Below are 18,670 nucleotides of genomic sequence, written 5' to 3' on the forward strand. Positions count from 1 at the left end.
CAGAGGAGAATTAAGAGAATGGAGGTTCGTGAAGCCCTAGAATTGTCTGGGAAATTCCATGAAGATGAAGTCTTAAGTCTGGATTTACAGTGAGAATGAAGTTTGTCTATAGATGGTGAGGAAAGAAGCCGTTTCCAGGCAGTTCTGCACCGAGATCAAATGCCACTCATTCATTCATTCAACCATTCGTTCATCCCTTTGGCAAACCCCTTTCGCCTGTGTCCTATAGGCCAGGCAGTGTGTGTGTAAAGAGGGAAGAGTAGTATAGACTGCCTATGCTGGAATGGAGGATGTGCCTAGGGTGGCGAGTTTAAGCCTCAGGGTGGAAGTAAGGGGAATTGACACTGGGGTCTTGGTTCAGTAGGTCACAAGGAGCCAGTGTCATTACCAGAGCAAGTGGGAGTGTGGAGAATGAGGCCTCTGAGAAGGGCTGGGCAAATTCCACTTCAGTCCTGTTCTGCTCCTCACTCCTTGAGTGACCTTGGGCTTATCACCTCACTCTTCTTGGGCTCCCCACCTACACCAGCCTGGCACTCTGTGACTACCAAGAGGGCTGGGATGGGGAGGTGGTGGGAAGGAGGCTCAGGAGGGAGGGGATATATATTTATATTATATATGTATATATATATCTGTATGACCAATTTGCACTATACAGCAGAAACCAACACAGTATTGTAAAGCAATTATCCTCCAATTTAAAAAAAAGTAAAATGAAAAAGACTTAATGACCTCAGACATTAGCGTGGCAAGGAAGAACAAGACCTAGATCCAGGGAAGACCTGCTAGCCAACTTCATCCAAATGGGAAGTGAGGGATGCTCACTGTCCAGTAGAGACAGTGATGTGCAAGGAAAAGACCCAGTCTGAGAAAGGCTTGGAAGACCACAAAATCTCACTGCTGCAGGAAGATATCTATAGGAGTCAAGTCTGAAAAGGATACCTTATGTGTAGTTCATGAAGGAAAAAAATTTTTTTTTACTTTTATCATCACAAAAATATCTCATTGATATTGAAAGGACTTTTTTTTCTTTGCTGAGTGCATGCTCAGTCATATCCGAATCTTTGTGACCCGTGACCCCTTGGACTCTAGTCCCCTAAGCTCCTCTAAGGGATTTTCCAGGCAAGAATACTGGAGTGGGGTGCCCTTTCCTACTTCAGGGGATCTACCAGGCCCAGGGGTCGAACCAGCATCTTTTGCAATTCCTACATTTGGCAGGCGGTCTCTTTACTGCTGTGCCACCTGGGAATTCCATTGAAAGGACTATGTAATATAAATGATAGTTTTCACACTGTCATTACAGCCAAGTACTACCGAGATCAGCCTGGATGCCTGCTTAGGTTTTTGGAAATCATCCTATTGTTTAGTACAGCCAGAGTTTGTGTATCACATACATTAAGCAATCAAAACGTGTAAGACTGACCCACTCCCTTGCTGCATGGGAGTCAGATTAATGAAAACTGTTATCATTCACAGGACATAACTGCTGCAGTCTTGAAGGTCTCAGCTAACAAAGTCATGTGTCACGTAAAGCGTGTTGGCGGGGCCTTTGGGGGGAAAGTGACAAAAACTGGCGTCCTGGCAGCCATCACTGCATTTGCTGCAAACAAGTAAGTGGAGAGAATCTGTTCGATAGACTAAAAATCAAATGAGGACACGTTGAATATTCTCAACATTGTGGAATCTCAACACTGAGGAAGAAGCTGAGTCAAGGTTATTTAAAATAACGTATAATGTACAAATGCACAAATCGCTGGCTTATTATGACTTCTTTATTTTATATTCTCAAGCTACATAGTATAAAAACAAAAATGAGGATAAGTTACTGAAAAGAATAAAAACCACAGTTAAAAAATGTGCCTGGAGAGTAGACAGAAGCAGATCCTGAAAAGATGAGATTACTTCTCCTTAGCACCTGTATATATATATAAATGTATATATCCTTATGCAGGTCAGTTCAACCTTTTGCAGTAGATATTTGTATAGATCCATGTATCTATATATATTGATATATAGATATATCTCAAAAGGTTCATATATGCATATAATTAGATATAAAATACATCTCAAAATGTGTGTGTATATATTTTCCCTTAATTTCAATGGGTGTTTTGCTTTCTTTACACTTGTGTGCGTGCTCAGTCGCTTCAGTCGTGTCCAGCTCTTTGCCACCCCGTGGACTGTAGCCCTCCAGGCTCCTCTGTCCATGGCCTTCTCCAGGCAAGAATACTGGAGTGGGTTGCCATGCCCTCCTCCAAGGGATCTTCCCGACCCAGGGATGGAAGCCTCATCTCCCTTGGCTCCTGCATTGGAGGCAGATTCTTTACTGCTGAGCCACCAAGAAAGCCCGTTTGTTATGCTTGCGTTTATTTATAGTACCATTTTCCCTTAAGGGTGTCAACACATAACCAAAGAAAATTGTGTTTGGAGCAGGCACATGTAGAAGGCTGAATTTCTTTGCTAAGTAATGTAGGTCAACTCTTCTGTCCCATGACACACGAAGACCTTGATTCCAGACCTGCCCTGTCAGGGAGTACTTGGCAGGCAGACACCTCCCGAATTCCTCCATTTGTTCGATTCAGTTCAGTTCAGTTGCTCAGTCGTGTCCGACTCTTTGCGACCCGATGGACTGCAGCACACCAGGCTTCCCTGTCCATCACCGAATCCTGGAGCCTACTCAAACTCATGTCCATTGTGTCAGTGATGCCATCTAACCATCTCATCCTCTGTCATCCCCTTCCCCTTCTGCCTTCAATCCTTCCCAGCATCAAGGTCTTTTCCACTGAGTCAGTTCTTTGCATCAGGTGACCAAAGTATTGAAGTTTCAGCTTCAGCATCAGTCCTTCCAGTGAATATTCAGGACTGATCTCCTTTAGGATGGACTGGTTGGATCTCCTTGCAGTCCAAGGGACTCTCAAGAGTCTTCTCCAACACCACAGTTCAGAAGCATCAATTCTTCGGTGCTCAGCTTTCTTCACAGTCCAACTCTCACATCCATGCATGACTACTGGAAAAACCATAGCTTTGACTAGATGTACTTTGTTGGCAAAGTAATGTTTCTGCTTTTTAATATGCTGTCTAGGTTGGTCATAGTTTTTTTTCCAAGGAGCAAGTGTCTTTTAATTTCATGGCTGCAGTCACCATCTGCTATAATTTTGGAGCCCCCAAAAATAAAGTCTGTCACTGTTTCCATTGTTTCCCCATCTATTTGCCAAGAAGTGATGGGACCAGATGCCATGCCTCCATTTGTAACCATCTCTAATGTGGCCCTGGGACTGTTTGCCCATCATGGAGGTTGTCATCCCAGTGGGAAACCACCCCAAAGCAATACCCTAGAGCCCCTCCCATGAGTAGTGATTGCCAGGCACTGTTCCCTGACCCAGAGGAGAGGAGGCCACGGTGTCTGCCTGAGAATCTCACAGTGGGGCTCAGGGGTCACTCTGTTGTTCTGTGATGTGTGTGGCTTGCACTCAGGCTCCTGTTAGGAGTTCCATAATCACTGGATAATTCCAATTTGGTAAAAGAGTTTACTTCTCCTGATTCTTTTTCTTCTGTGTTAGGCATGGTCGTCCGGTCCGCTGCATTCTAGAACGAGGAGAAGACATATTAATAACTGGAGGCCGCCACCCTTACCTTGGAAAGTATAAAGTGAGTTGAGGTGGGGGTGGGGGGCTTTGTGTTGAAATATAACATTGCAGAAAGGCAGAGGGCAGCATCTGGCTACTCTCTAATCGGGATTAACAAGGAGCAAATCAAGAAACTGTGCTTCAACTTTCCCTTCCTTGTGCTCACTAGTACTGGCTGGCTCAGTGAAGCTTCTCTGCTTTGCCCAAAGATGTCAGTTTGTAAAAAAATTACTAGCTGGTAATTGACTGCTACAGAGTGCAAAACTGGAAACATAGGAGTATGTACATACTTCCATGAAAGTAGATCTGATAATCACACTATTCCCAAATTTTTATATGTGGGTGGTAAAAATAATTTCCATAACAGTAATGTTGTGGAAATTGCAGTTGTTTGCCAACAGGTTTTTCATTTTTCAGTATGTCAAGGGTATTTCCCTGGTGGCACAGATGGTAAAGAATCTGCCTGCAATGCAGAAGACTCAGGTTCAATCCCTGGGTCGGGAAGATCCCTTGGAGAAGGGAATGGCTAACCACTCCAGTATTCTTGTCTGGAGAATTCCATGGACAGAGGAGACTGGCAGGCTACAGTCCATGGGTTCTTAATGAGTCGAACACAACTGAGCGACTAACACAGTTTTCATTTTGGTTAAACTCTGTCCCAGAAATTCCTAATTCTTAGAAAAATTTCCATAGCAGAAAATAGGTATTCTTTTGCTTTATAAAAATAAGTTTACTTGTCAGAGTGGGCTAACTGAAAACTCTTAGGGACTTAGACGTTTTTTGTGTTAATTATTGCTCGAGTAACAGCCCAGTGCAGTCATTGGAGGGTGGGAGTGGGGGTAGATGAGAGAGCCCTGCTATTCATTCACAGACTCAGTTATTTTTTATCTAACAATACCACCATCATCCCCTCAGATTTAAATCTACTAAATTAAATAAAATTTAAAGTTCAGTTCCACAGTTGCATTAACTGTATTTCAAGTGCTCAGAAACCACCTATGGCTAGTGGCTGCCATATTGGACATGTAGAGAGAACACTGCCATCATCACAGGAAGTTCCATCAGATAGCACTGCTCTAAATACTCTTTGTCTTCCCCTGGCCCTTCTGCAAAGGATGGAAGACAAGGGAAGGGAAGAGAGGGGGAACAGAAGTGTCATATGGGAGATGTTTTAAGCACCAGGCCTGGAAGAGTTGGTCCTTTCCTTAATCAACACATTAATGGCCAGAACTTTGCCACCTACCTGCAAGGGAGGATGGGAAATGTAGTCTTCCAATGTGCCCAGGATGAAAGACAGCAGGATTTGTTAAACACGTTGCATCATTTCTACCACAACTAGTGTACCTGTTAGAAGGTAATGAATGGATCTTTTTCAACTTATATTCACCCTAAGCTATATTTTGAATTTGGTTTAGTTCAGTTGAAATTAACTGAGGAAACCTTTGTCCTAAAGGAGATAACATTTTAGTAGTTGAGGGAGAAATAAGCCTTATACATATGAAATCATTATGAAAGCATAATAATCTCATGTTAAAACTATGGCGAGAGATGAGTATGGGCTGGAGTGTATACAGGATACTTCTTAGAGAAGGTGAAATGTAAATGACCTTTAAGAATGGATGGGCAGAAAGAAGTCATACCAGGTGGTGGGACAGTAGCAGCATAAATGCAGAGGTGAGTTACATGTGGCATGATTCTTAGGAACAGGAGTAAGGGGAGAAGGGGAATCAGAACCCCAGCGTGCTTACTGGAAAGTAGTAGAAAGTAAGGTGGGTTGGGTTAGGTGATGACAGTTTCAGAGTGACCTGAGAATCCCAGGATGCAGGTTTAAACTTGATCTCATAAAAAGTGAGACTGAGTAGATCCTTGACCAGTCAAGTGTCATAGCCAAACATGAGTGTTTTGGGGGGAAAATATGATGACACTGGGCAGGATGGCTTAGGGAGACAAGAGAATGAAGGCAGGCAGACCACCAAGAGGCCACTGATGTGTTCAGACATGAAGCAGTTGGGGTCTGAGCTGCGACAGTAAGATGTGGAAAGAGATGGGTCCCAGAGCTATTATGGTATAAAATAAAATAGAATTTGGTGACAGACTTAGCAAAATATAATGGAGAAAAACAACCACAAGCATGACTCAGAGGTTTCTAGAAGAAAGAGCCAAGTTGGATGAGGAAACAGTTTAGAGGGACAGTGATGAGTTTATTTGTGTATTTCAGAAAGAAGTGACCACGGGATATTGTTGTGGGAATGTCCTTCATCGATATGGGACTCTATTGAAAAGACTGGATTATAATTACATAAACTGTCAGCATAGTGGTGATTAAGACCATGAGAAAATAATATGTTCTGATGGAGGGTGGTGTGAGGATAGGAGATGATATTAATAGTATTTATAATAATATTAGTAGTCATTTATATTTAGGAAACTTGCTAGGTTTCAGTCACTTACCTGTGATTTTCTGCATTACCTTATTTACTGCCATGTCACAGATAGTCAGAGAGGTTATATAACTTGCTTGAGATCATAGAGTGGGTTTCGTGGCAGAATGAGGACTCAAGCTTAAACTGCTGAATTCATAGTTTCTGCCCTTGATTTTGGTTTGAATTTGGTTCAACAAAAATCATTAAAATGAACTTTACTAAGTTCAGAAACACTGAATACATTTTAAAAGCAAGGAAGATATTTATTTAAAAGACCTCTAGCAGCACCAAATGTTGCTGAGAGTTGTGATGAAATTGGGCCCTATATGAGTAAAATGTGTGGAATATTAATACATTATGTGCAGGACACCAGATTTGGAGATTACAAGATCACTGACTTTAGGGGAGAAGGTTTTGGTAGAAATATGAGGATGGAAGCTAGAATTCCAAGAACTAATGGCGAAAATGAGAGGTCAAGAAATATGCAGTTGATTTGGAGAAGACTGAACGGTAGTGACAGGTTAAACAAGGGGTTTTTATTTTGCTTTTATATCTTTCTCTACCCTTTCTTTTTATTATTATTACTTTTACTTTTTACTATCTTAACCATTTTTATGTGGTTTTGATTTGCATTTCCCTAGTTATTTGTGATGCTAAACATGTTTCCATGTGCTTATTACACATTTTGTATATATTCTTTGGAGAAGTGTCTATTCAAGTCCTTTGTCTACTTTTTAAACAGGTTGTTTGGGGTTTCTTGTTGTTGAGTTGTAAGAGTTCTTTATACATCCCAGATATTAACCCCTTATCATATACATGGCTTGCAAATATTTTCTTCCATTCTCTGGATTGCCTTTTCACTCTGTTGACGGTGTCCTTTGATACATGGAACTTTTAAATTTTGATGTAGTCCAATGTATCTCTTTTTGTTTTGTTGCCTATACACTTTTGGTGTCTTATCCAAGAAAATGTCAAATCCAATGTCATAAAAAATGTTCATCGATATGTAGACGGTTCACCAGTGACAAAGTACACTTTAGAGAGACTTGGCACTCAGCACCAGGATCAAAGGTCCATTCTCTTTCCCCAGGTTGGATTCATGAATGATGGCAGAATCTTGGCCCTGAATATGGAGCATTATAACAATGCTGGTGCCTTCCTGGATGAGTCATTATTTGTAAGTGTTTTAATGAGCAAATGCACATTCTGGAAAGTGTTATATAAAATGATTTAATTAAGAAAAATGTTCAATGGTTAAATGATATTTAATTATAAAAGCCAAAATATTCTCATTGCCAGGAGCAAGTAGCCACATGTTACTTACTGGTGCCCCCAAAGATATTGGCTAAGTCTACATCTGTGTGTTATCTCCATGTTTTCCAAATTTTAGAGCTCTTTTCCCAAATGCAAGCGTTAGACCTTAACCTTGACCCTATTGATATTTTAAACTGGATAATTCTTTGTAGTAGGGGCTGCCCTGTGCACTATAAGATATCTAACAATATCACTGACCTCCACCCAGTACGTGTCAGTGGCTCAGCTACCCTCCAGACTTAACAACCAGAAATATTTCCAAACATTGGCGAATGTCCCAGGGAGGAAGACGGAGAAATTGCCCCTGGTCGAGAACCAATGCATTAGATCAAATATCATTTTTTTTCCTGTTTTTCAAGATATCTTATTCACTACATTCTGTAGACTGTGTTGATGAATGCTTCAAAGGCTTTGGAAAGTTTTAAAACCTGGGGTGGGGGTGGGGGGAGATGCATTAGCTCTAATATGAAAATTAAAAAATAACTTTAAAAGAAATATTATTCAAATCCTTAAAAATCATTTTACAGCAAAAAATGCATTTAATTTGAGACATGGGTCAAGGTTAGTGTGTTTGATATGATACAGAGAAGGTCATTCATTTCTGGCTTGGTTTTGATCTGAGGTCTCAGGATGGTAAAACAGGCCCAGAAGGTTGAGGGTCTCATGCCAACTCTGGATTTCCCCAGGTAATAGAGATGGGACTTCTGAAATTGGAAAATGCCTACAAGTTTCCCAACCTGCGCTGCCGGGGGTGGGCGTGCAGAACCAACCTCCCGTCCAACACGGCTTTGCGAGGGTTCGGCTTTCCCCAGGCAGGGCTGATCACCGAAGCCTGTATCACAGAAGTGGCAGCCAAATGTGGGTTGCCCCCTGAGAAGGTAATGCTGAATTTGTCTCACAAAGGATAATGAGTTTTAGAGGTGGGAGGGCCATTGGAGGTCTTCATGTTGAGGAATTTGAGGTCCACGGGGGCTACATGATTTGCTGGAGTTAACCCAGCTGACTGGTTAATACAGAGCAGGACTCTAGAGTTCAGGGGTCCTTGTCTTACTCAGGTTCCTCCTCAGAAGTCATGGGAGAAGGTACTGAGGCATGAGCACTGGATTCATTGGTAGTGAGAAGTCCGTATTGGTTGGGGGTATAATTGCTACCAACAAGTTCTGTCAAAGCCTTTTTTCCTCTGCTTCCTTAACATCGCAGGCAGCTGCCATTTGAGTCATTTCAATTACTTAAATGGTCTTCTTTTGGTTCTGAAAGTCTTGGGCCAATATTCATTCATGCGCAAGTTCAGTTCTCTTCCCAGGATCCTGGCATGGCGTTAGGGTGGGAAGATGGTGCACTCTCTGCCCCTTTCACCTCCCCTGTGCCTTCTGCTCAGGTGTTGGGCAGGGAGGAGGAGGAGAATCAGGGCAAACGGACAGCATTTCTGCCACTGGCTTCTTGGTTAGTTGAAGCCACTCTTTGAGTATGCCATCTCTGGGCTCCCTTTCTGCCAGCTCTCTTAGAAATGGACAGTTCCCTGTGAGAATTAAATTTCCAACTGATCCTGAAGCCTCTGCCTCCTTGCCCGCTGCTGCCTGGAAAGCCCAGGTCCCCAGTGCATCCATCTCCTTCTACCCTCCCCCGGCCCAGCACTATAGTCTGGGTCCATAGGCAGGAGCCATCGTCTTTCTGTTTTGAACTTGTAGGGAGCCCTTAACCCTCCCTTCCCGGCCATCTCACCACAGCCTCTTTCCCAGATATTCTGGCACATTGGTAGAGGTTGGAGGAGGATCAGCAAATGACCTCCCTTCATCCCCAGGGAATGTAGAGGGGAGAGGAGCCATCCGTGAAAACACCACCTTCTCTCAACAGCTCACTGACACCCAGCTCTCCTTTTATAATCTGGGAATTTGGGGAGGGGAAGGTGGGAAGAAGATAGGCCTGTAAGGCTCCTGTCAGCTTGGAGAGTGGCCGGCCCTAACTGCTGAGAATGTGATCAGCGGGGAATGGGAGGCACTTGACCTTTTGTTCTCAAAAACTGGTGACTAACAGCCTTCGTTGCCAGTTCATATCTGGGAATTCAGAAAGAATTCTACTCAGTGCTTCAGACATCCTGAGATAGAATTTTTTTTAAATTGGATTTTCATCCTAATTATAAGTTTTAGTTAAACAAACTTTAATATTTTCATGTTTGAAAGTGTGTGGTCTTCTCTTGCCAAAGCATCTGGAAGATATCAGTCATGTGGATCATGTAGGCTGTGAATTAAACTCAGCATTGCCTTTCAACAGACACTCACAAGTACACCTAGAATTAAAGAGTCTACAGCATATCTAGGCTGTATTGAGTTATATAAGAAGCATAAAGAAAGGAGTCCTGCCTTTGAACTTACGCAAGAGCAGCTTCAAAAGCATTTAAGTGCTAACACATTAGACAGAAGGTCTGAGTAGAGGAAGAAGGGAATTTTGAGCTCAGTTTGCGTTTTCTAGAATGAGCAGAATTTGACTAGAAGGACAATGGGTGGAAGAGACTATGTCGGTCGAGTTCCTCCTCAACCCTTTTGATTCCCTTCTCTTTTGTAGGTCCGAACAGTAAACATGTACAAGGAAATTGATCAAACACCCTACAAACAGGAGATTAATGCTAAGAACCTGATCCAGTGTTGGAAAGAATGCATGGCCACGTCTTCCTACACCCTAAGGAAAGCAGCTGTGGAGAAATTCAACTCGGAGAATTACTGGAAGAAGAAGGGGCTGGCAATGGTCCCCCTGAAGTTTCCGGTTGGCGTTGGATCAGTTGCTGCTGGTCAGGTGAGTTCTTCACACAGACAAATGCAAAGGTGTTGAGGAAACTTTCCGTGAAGGTGGATATGGTTGTGCTCTCCAGTTGTTAAACTTCTCCAGAGTGGTGCTCTGTCCAGTAGGTTTTCTCCAGAGGAGACAAGAGCTGCTTTGCCCACTGCACTACGTTGGTGACAAGCATTCTTCCTAGGAAATTAGGAGACCTAGCATCTACTCTAGGCCCTGGCTTTAAACAGCTGAGTCAGCTCACTCCAGATCACTTAATATAAAATAAGCCTAGGGACCATCCACTTCCTAGGTGGCACTAGTGGTAAAGAATCCACCTGCCAATGGAGGAGCTGCAGGAGACTCTGGTTTGATCCCTGGGTCAGGAAGATCCCCTGGAGAAGGGCACAGCAACACACTCCAGTATTCTTGCCTCAAGAATTCCACGGACAGAGGAGCCTGGTGGGCTAGAGTCCATAGGGTTGCAAAGAGTCGGACACCAGTGACCCCTAAGACTCCTCTTCAGCTACTCTGATTCTGTGAGGTAGAAACAGGAAGTGAGGTAAAAACAGGAAATTGCAGGGCACTCAGTGCCCCTCCCCTTTTGGGTGGTGCTCAGTTGCTAAGTCATGTCTGACTCTTTGCGACCCCATGGACTACAGCACACCAGGCTTCCCTGTTTGAGCAAACTCCCCATCTCCTGGAGTTTGTTCAAATTCATGTCCATTGATGATGGTGATGCCATCCAACCATCTCATCCTCTGTCACCACCTTCTCCTCTTGCCCTTAATCTTTCCCAGCATCAGGGTCTTTTCCAGTGAGTCAACTCTCCCCATCAGGTGGACAAAATATTGGAGTTTCAGCTTCAGCATCAGTCCTTCCAATGAATATTCAGGGTTGATTTCCTTTAGGATTGACTGGTTTGATCTCCTTGTTTTCCAAGGGACTCTCGAGAGTCTTCTCCATTACCACAGTTTGAAAGCACCAATTCTTTGGTACTCAGCCTTCCTATGTTCCAACTCTCACATCTGTACATGACTACTGGAAAAACCATAGCTTTGATAGATGGACCCTTGTTGGCAAAGTGATGTCTCTGCTTTTTAATACACTGTCTACATTTGTCATAGCTTTCCTTCCAAGGAGCAAGTGTCTTTTAATTTCGTGACTGCAGTCACAATCAGCAGTGATTGTGGCTGCCATTACTTAATATCTGCCCTCCATAGGAGGTTATGTCTGTCTCATTTCCCTTATCAGAAATTTATTAAAAAATAGATTAAAAAATAACAATGATTACTGAACACCTACTATGTTGTAAGTTTTTAGATTTTTATTTCATTCAGCCTTAAGGGCAACCTATAAGATTTATAGTTTTAATTTAATGATGAGAAGCTGAGGTTCCAAGAGCTTCAGTAACTTACCCAGAGTCCCACAGCTGCTGAGAAAGGTGGAATCTGGGCTAGAACTCAAGTCTCAGAGGCCCCATAAGCTGTGCTTTGTCAGCTACATCAAGCTCCCCCCATCCACATTCCCATAGCATCTTCTGATGGGAACTGAAGTGGGATTCAGCTCAGCTGGGAAAAACTCAGACAACTGCCAGCAGTACAGTTGCATCCTCAGGCTTCTGAGAAGCTCCGCCGGCCTCCCCGCTCCCCTCCCATCCTTCCCTGAAAACCAGCTTATGTGCTTAAAACATTAAATCAGGGCTGATTCATGGAGGTGAATTGAGGAGTTTGGGATCAGACAGGCTGCTTCCTGGAAGCTGTGCACCAAAAGCCTCTGTTCTGAAGAAAACCAAACAGAGGAGGGAACTAGAGCCCCTTCTGTATATCCCCTTGGTGGAGTGATTTGCAATTTCCCACTTGATTTAACCACTGTCTCCTTTCTGTTGGCTGGTGTGGTTCTGTTTCATGGAAGGCAGAGCTGGAGCCCACAAGGTTCACCATCTTGCCCAAGGACATCCAACTAGCGAGTGGTAGAACCAGGACTTGACTTCAGGACTGTGCTCCCGACAGCTGAGGGTATCCAACACCCCTCACTTACATTTATTTATTTCCTAGATGGGGGCACTGAAGCACACACAGTATGTAAAGAACCTCTGTATTCCCAGTGCCTATATATGGCACCTGGCACAGAAACGGGAACTGTTAGTTCGCTCAGTCGTGTCTGACTCTTTGCGACCCCATGGACTGTAGCCCGCCAGGCTCCTCTGTCCATGGCATTCTCCAGGCAAGAATACTGGAGTGGGTTGCCATGCCCTCCTCCAGGGAATCTTCCCAACCCAGAGATCAAGCCCAGGTCTCCTGCACTGCAGGCGGATTCTTTCCCACTGAGCCACCAGCGAAGCCCACTTGGCACAGAGGCAGAACTCAAACATTTGAAAGGCTGAGACACTTTGGGAACCTGTGGGGTTACCAGAGTACACATCTCACCAGCACGAGCAGTCCTTGGTGGATGGCTTAAATTTCACAGACTAGGTTCCCAGCTGATATTGGAGAGCCATCTGTTCCTGCACACCAGTTGTGCTGATTTCATAGATGTTGCTTGGCGGAATTATCTTTGTGGCACTCACAATGAACCAGCCATTGGTACTGCCTGGCTGAACCAAATTTGATATGTTAAGTGGCCCAAGAAGACTGCAGCAGCACATGGGACAGATTACTCAGCCATCTCAGATAGAAAGGCTGCCCTGCCCGCAGGGTCACACAGGGAAGAAATGCAGAGTCCTCTGTGATTGTTGCCCAGTCACGTGTGCCAGCTACAAATGTCACCCACAAGCAACTTCTGAATTGCTTGCAGAGCCAAGGAGGCCAAATAGAGAATTTACAAGCTTGAGGAACAGCTTGAATGGCTATACCGTTGCCAATTCATTCATCAAACTTTAATGGAGGTACTATGTTACTCTGCATGGGTGCCTTAGGACACTGGACTTTCCTTCCGGGGCGGGGGTTACATTCCATCAGAGTACAGAGAAGTGCCACAGAGTGGAGTCCAGGAGCAGCCACTGCAGCTGACAACCCTTGCTGTCTGGTGCTCAATCCCCCAGGGAAGCTTGCGCCGGGCACTCTATAGAGGATATCATTCCTTATCTTTATTGTTTTGAGAATAAATGGCCAGGAGCACAAGACAGTGTTTCCAGGACTGACTCGTCAACAGACAGGAAAACCTGCTCTGTTGTGTCTGCCCATGATTATTATGACAACGATGCCTTTCCTAAGGTTCTAAGTTTCTCCCTTGGGCAGTGAGTGTATGTGTGTTTGCCATCAGAGAAGGTGCTCCTGTGTCCCCATTTCCAGTGTACATCCCTCGGCTGCTGACCAGGTGGACAGAGCACACGTTCACTGTCAAAGTGCCTGACTTGGAATGATGGTGGCTTCTGAGCGTTGTTCACTGGAGTAGTGTGAACCTTCAGATGCCAATGAAGAGGCAGTTCTCCAGGTGGCCCATGGCCCACGGGTGACTATAACAGCCCTTCTGGTGGGCAAAGAATCCATCTAGGAATACAGTCCTTTCCTTGGGCGTATCCGGTGATTGACACCCAATTCGTCAACTTTCACTTTTGACCAGGGTTGTTTAGAGTGGTAGAGGACCCACCTGCCAATGCAGGAGACGTAAGAGATGTGGGTTCAATCGCTGGGTCAGGAAGATTCCCTGGAAGAGGGCATGGCAACCCACTCCAGTATACTTGCCTGGAGAATCCCCATGAACAGAGGAGCCTGGTGGGCTACAGTCCATGGGGTCGCAAACAGTTGGACATGACTAAAGCGAATTAGCACACACCTATGAGTAATGTAAGGTTTACTAAAATTTTAGCTTCAATAAATGGAAATTATCTTATTACCAGAATTTTCTGAAGACTTGACTTTTCAAATCCCAGACCATTATACCACTCTGCTTAGAAGCTTAGATATTAAGAAATCTAGCTGGTAGCTTTCAGTGACACCTCTCCTCCCCGCAACCAGCTGACCCAGAAAGCAGCTGCAAAGGTGTGCCTTGTAAGCCTCCTGAACCACAATGGAACCACAAGAAGCATTTTCTCTAGGACCAGTGGCTGTTAGTATTGCTGTTACACTGGAGACTCAGAGAAAAGAAGCCTTTCACATTTTTTGCAGTCTCTTGGGATTTCTCAGTCTCCCAAGCCATCTCCATAGCCCCTAGTGTATGTAGCACAGGCAGGCTTGGCAAGAAGGCACGTTGCTATTGATTGTAAAATATGCTTAGCTTAGAGCCTGGTGTTCTGATCATAGCAGCCTTTTATTCTATGTTAGCTGTTGTTTCCTTCTGTATCCCTGTGGGCAGCTCTGCAGTTAGATAATACTGCTTCCAAGTTCTTTTCCAACTCTAAAGCCTTGTAATTCTGAGCCAAGATGATTGCAGGCAGGCTCAGCACATTTTGTAGCAAAAAAAGTAATATCTATCTGCCCCATCTTATTTGGATTTTTATTTTTGCTTATCTGTTACACACCTACAACTGTAAGGATATGTGTTCACATAAACAAGTCTTTCCCTTCTCCCCCAAACAATCTATATGTGACTTTGCATTTAAAACAGATGGCCTCTCCCTCAAAACCCCCAAACTTAGATTATTGTTCCACCCTGGGTCAGAGGGATCTTTGAAGGCACCAGGGCCTCAATTGCCCTCCAGAGGAAATAGTAGCGTAAGCAGCATAAACCTGCCCCAGAGTCACAGCCATCCAGCAACAGGCTGGCCCTGCCCTGTACCACTTGCCCTGGCTCTGCTCAGCGCGATGAGGGAGTTGCCTGTATGTATTGTGGCAGAGGTGGAAAGGAGGGGTTACTTCCCAAGGGAAATATCTTCTATTTGATAAGATATATGATAATCTCAATAAAAAAGATCATAGCAATGGTTTCCTGTTTTTTTGCTTAGGCTGCTGCCCTGGTTCACATTTATCTGGATGGGTCTGTGCTGGTGACTCACGGTGGAATTGAAATGGGGCAGGGGGTCCACACTAAAATGATTCAGGTAAGAATGCAAGTCATTGGATGAAGCTGGATGTGTGCTTGTGGATATGTGTATAAGGGAGAAACGAGGGGTATACATTTTCTATTCCAAAATAAAAAGGATAGGAGACTTTGACTGCTTCAACTACTAAGCTCTTCACAGAAACTGGGTAATCAAGCCAGTTCTATAACTGACCCTCTTAAAAAAATGTGGCAGAATAGGCTGTGGTTGTCTTATTGCTAAAGAAGGTCGTAGATCATTTGCTGCTTTCCTTTGAATGTATTAACAAATGTGTTGGGGTTTCTGTTTTTTTTTTTTTTTTGAAACTTTGCTGAGAAATAAAAAGATGTGTAAATTCTGATGCATTGTATTATTTTTTGCCGTTTTTATAGTCGGACTCTGAACAACTGGTGATATAAAGCACATTTGATAATTCTAACCAAACTATCACTTTTCTTTTGGCTCAATTATTTTAGAAAAAGTTTTAGCTGTTTCTATTTTGATAATAATTGTAATATTACAGATTATAAAACATTTGAAAAGGAAACCTTTTTTTTTTTAACCCCGCACACTTTTATCACTTAGCAGTAAGTGGTAAAACTGTTTTGTGGTTTACCTAGTTTGACTTTTTTTCTTTTTCAATGACTTTGACTTTCCTTTTTCAAAAAACCACAAGCACTCTGTTTGCATAATTTTGTATCTTGGTTTTTTCCACCTACCTTGGTATAGAAGGAGCATTTCCTCCTGTCATTAAGAATTTTTTGCAATCATAATTTTTAATGTTGCATGTGGATGTATGTATAATTCACTTAACCATCCCCAGTTGTTAAACACTCTAGTGGACACTTTTGTCCATAAGCCTGTGATCAAATCAATGACTGTTTTTTAAAATAAGTTGTCAGGAATGGAATTACTGGGTCATAGAATAAACCTTAAATCATTTGGCACTTACTACCAAATTGTTTTCCAGAAAGTATCCATCATATTATACCACTAGCCAACATTCTATGTTACGGACTGTTAAAAAAAAATCCTAGATAATGTGATAGATGAAATTACCTCATTATTGCTTTAATTTGCACTTTTCTGATTATAGGGGTGCTAATTATATATTTTCTTTCATGTTATCACTTGCTTGAGAATTGTCTGGTCATTGCTTTTTCCCTCTCTGAGGTGAGATTTAAGTGTTTTCCTTATTGAGCCACCAGAAACCTGTCTGTTCTAAGCCTATACACTTTGTGCAGACAGTCTTCTAAGAGCCAGCGACAGGGAGGGTTCTGCATACTTATGCCGTTGCCCTAGTTGTTGGCAAACTCTACTAAGCCATACTGCTAGCGGGAAAGAGAATCTGGGACCAGCTGAGGCTAGTAGTATGATTTTTGCTCCATCACTAAACGGAAAGGAAGAATGTAACAGCCAGCTAAGTCCTTATGCCAGCCAATGGCACTGGCACCATTTACTTCTGGGATCTCGAGTTGGCACTGTTGCTTTAACAAGGCCATTGTCCTTTCTCTTTCTGGAGCATCTCCAGAAATCTGGATAAAGCATCTCCTCTCTGATGAAGTCAGCTTTGCTAGAACTGTGCAGAGGTGTAAGAGAGGCCTCAAAGGTGTTGATTTCATGATGATGAAGTTATAAAGCATTTCTTCCTGCCTTGACTTTGGAGGGCTCACCTCCTCTATAGGGTGCTTTTGTACAAAAGAAAGTCAAAGAAGAAAGTGTGTTCAGGGCTGTAGGGGCCAGACCAGCTGCAGGGTTTTAGACAAGAGGGACTTCTTGTGGCTGGAGGGACTCATGGTCCTGTCACTAGTCTCTGCTGGGTGTGGAGGGCTCCACATACATGCTACCATGGGGTATATGCACAGGTCTATGCCTAACCAAAGAAAAGTGAAAGATCTCTTCCAAAATCCAGGTGGTGAGTCGTGAGTTAAGGATGCCGCTGTCCAGTATCCACCTCCGGGGAACAAGCACAGAAACCATCCCTAATACAAATCCCTCTGGAGGTTCTGTAGTGGCTGATCTCAACGGGTTGGCAGTAAAGGTAAAAATCATTGCAATGGAGCCTAGATCATGAACTCCATCAATGCTGGAGCTCAGGAGATGTTGAGAATCCATCCAGTTTTTGTCTCCTTCCCACCCTTTTTGGGGGAAAACTGAGCCTTCCCCCAGGTTGGGGGCTCAATCAGTGTTCAGCACTGGCCACGCTCCCAAGTGGAAAATGCCACCCCCTTTCTCCCTCACTCCTGAAAGCTCACTGATCCCCACATCCTAATCCATTCTGCCTAGAAATCTCTCTTTCTGGTTCCAGGTAGCAGTATCATGGCTGCTTTGGTTCAAGCTCATGCCTCTTGCCAGGGCCATTGTAAGGCTCTGTCTGTCCATCCCAGTTTCCCTGCCTTTCACTCTCACTTCCCGCAGCCAGAGAAAGCTTCCCCACAAAATAAATCTGACCACATTGTGCTTACAAATGGTGGCCAGTAGTTTGCCAACAGTTTTTCTATTAAGTTCTGAGGTCTCAACAGGGCTGTACAAGGCCCCCATCCTAGGTGGTCTGTCTTTAAGACTAGCTCGTGCTTCACCCCTACCCCCATGAGACTTTTCTCATCACCTCTTACAGGGTTGGTCTCTTCCTTCTCCATGTTCCATGGGCCTCTTAAATAAGCCTATGTAAGGTCACTTATCATGTGGTTTTGAAGTCGGTGTTTATGATCATAATTTTAACTGAAAAATTTCCCTAGGATGCTTGTCAGACTCTTCTAAAACGCCTTGAACCCATCATCAGCAAGAATCCCAGAGGCACTTGGAAGGATTGGGTAAGAATTACTGTTGCTATGTGTAATGTTAGAAAAAAAAGTAGAGAGGAGAGTGAGAGAGGAATCTGTGAGTCAGATATCAGCGGAAAGGGCACATTAAAAGGTATTACACTTACATTATGATCGAGGCCTTTGGCTTTTGGTTCTCAGCATGTGGAAATCTTATCATAGGATAATGGCAGAACTCCTGCATCTGGGACAGTTCTCTGTTAGAGAACAGAAGGTTCCTCTTGTTTTAAGCGAGAATTAATATTTCTTCCTAAGGAATCTAGGTATTTTCTTGATACTAGCTGTCAATCTGTTCGCTTTTTGGGGGGTTCTATTGTTCCTAAAATTGGAAGATAATACCAGAGTCACTCTGTAAAAGTAGAAGTCATACAAGCACTCATTTAGAAATAGAAAGCCAAGCCATTTGGGTATACATTCACCTGCTCCCTTTGATCTACTTACAATCTAGTTGGACGGGAAGACACATTCTAAAATCAACTAGGAAACCATTCAGAATAATGGGTTTTAAAGTACCAGATGGTGTGGAATGGATACCCACCAAAGACTGGGTGTATCTGTCATACCGACAGTTCTAGGATGTTAAGTCACATTAAAGCACTGGTCTGGAGGAAACAACATTGGGAAATCTTACTTAGAAATAGTCCTGCTATTCCATAGAGTTAGGACTCATTCTGTAATTCATATTTATGAACGCTCTCAATCCTTTCTGGGCATCTTTATTTCTGCCCTCTGCCCAGTGCTGCCTGAGAGAGTCTGACTGGA

The 18,670-nt window shown here is 43.5% G+C and overlaps 1 protein-coding gene across 2 annotated transcripts in view; it reads left to right on the forward strand.

Annotated features, from left to right (window-relative positions):
* The window catches only part of AOX1 (aldehyde oxidase 1), a 70,050-nt gene that overhangs the window by 41,843 nt on the left and 9,537 nt on the right, over positions 1 to 18,670 (forward strand). The window contains exons 22-29 of one of the 2 annotated variants that reach the window (XM_068968711.1): positions 1,474 to 1,607; positions 3,558 to 3,645; positions 7,137 to 7,223; positions 8,047 to 8,238; positions 9,923 to 10,150; positions 15,012 to 15,107; positions 16,999 to 17,127; positions 17,825 to 17,899. In XM_068968711.1, coding sequence (XP_068824812.1) covers positions 1,474 to 1,607; positions 3,558 to 3,645; positions 7,137 to 7,223; positions 8,047 to 8,238; positions 9,923 to 10,150; positions 15,012 to 15,107; positions 16,999 to 17,127; positions 17,825 to 17,899 — 1,029 coding nt within the window. The remainder of the gene's footprint in view (positions 1 to 1,473; positions 1,608 to 3,557; positions 3,646 to 7,136; positions 7,224 to 8,046; positions 8,239 to 9,922; positions 10,151 to 15,011; positions 15,108 to 16,998; positions 17,128 to 17,824; positions 17,900 to 18,670) is intronic. The other variant, XM_068968712.1, reaches the window with a different exon arrangement.

Source organism: Capricornis sumatraensis, chromosome 3 (genome assembly GCF_032405125.1).
Source record: "Capricornis sumatraensis isolate serow.1 chromosome 3, serow.2, whole genome shotgun sequence".
Lineage (NCBI taxonomy): Eukaryota > Metazoa > Chordata > Mammalia > Artiodactyla > Bovidae > Capricornis > Capricornis sumatraensis.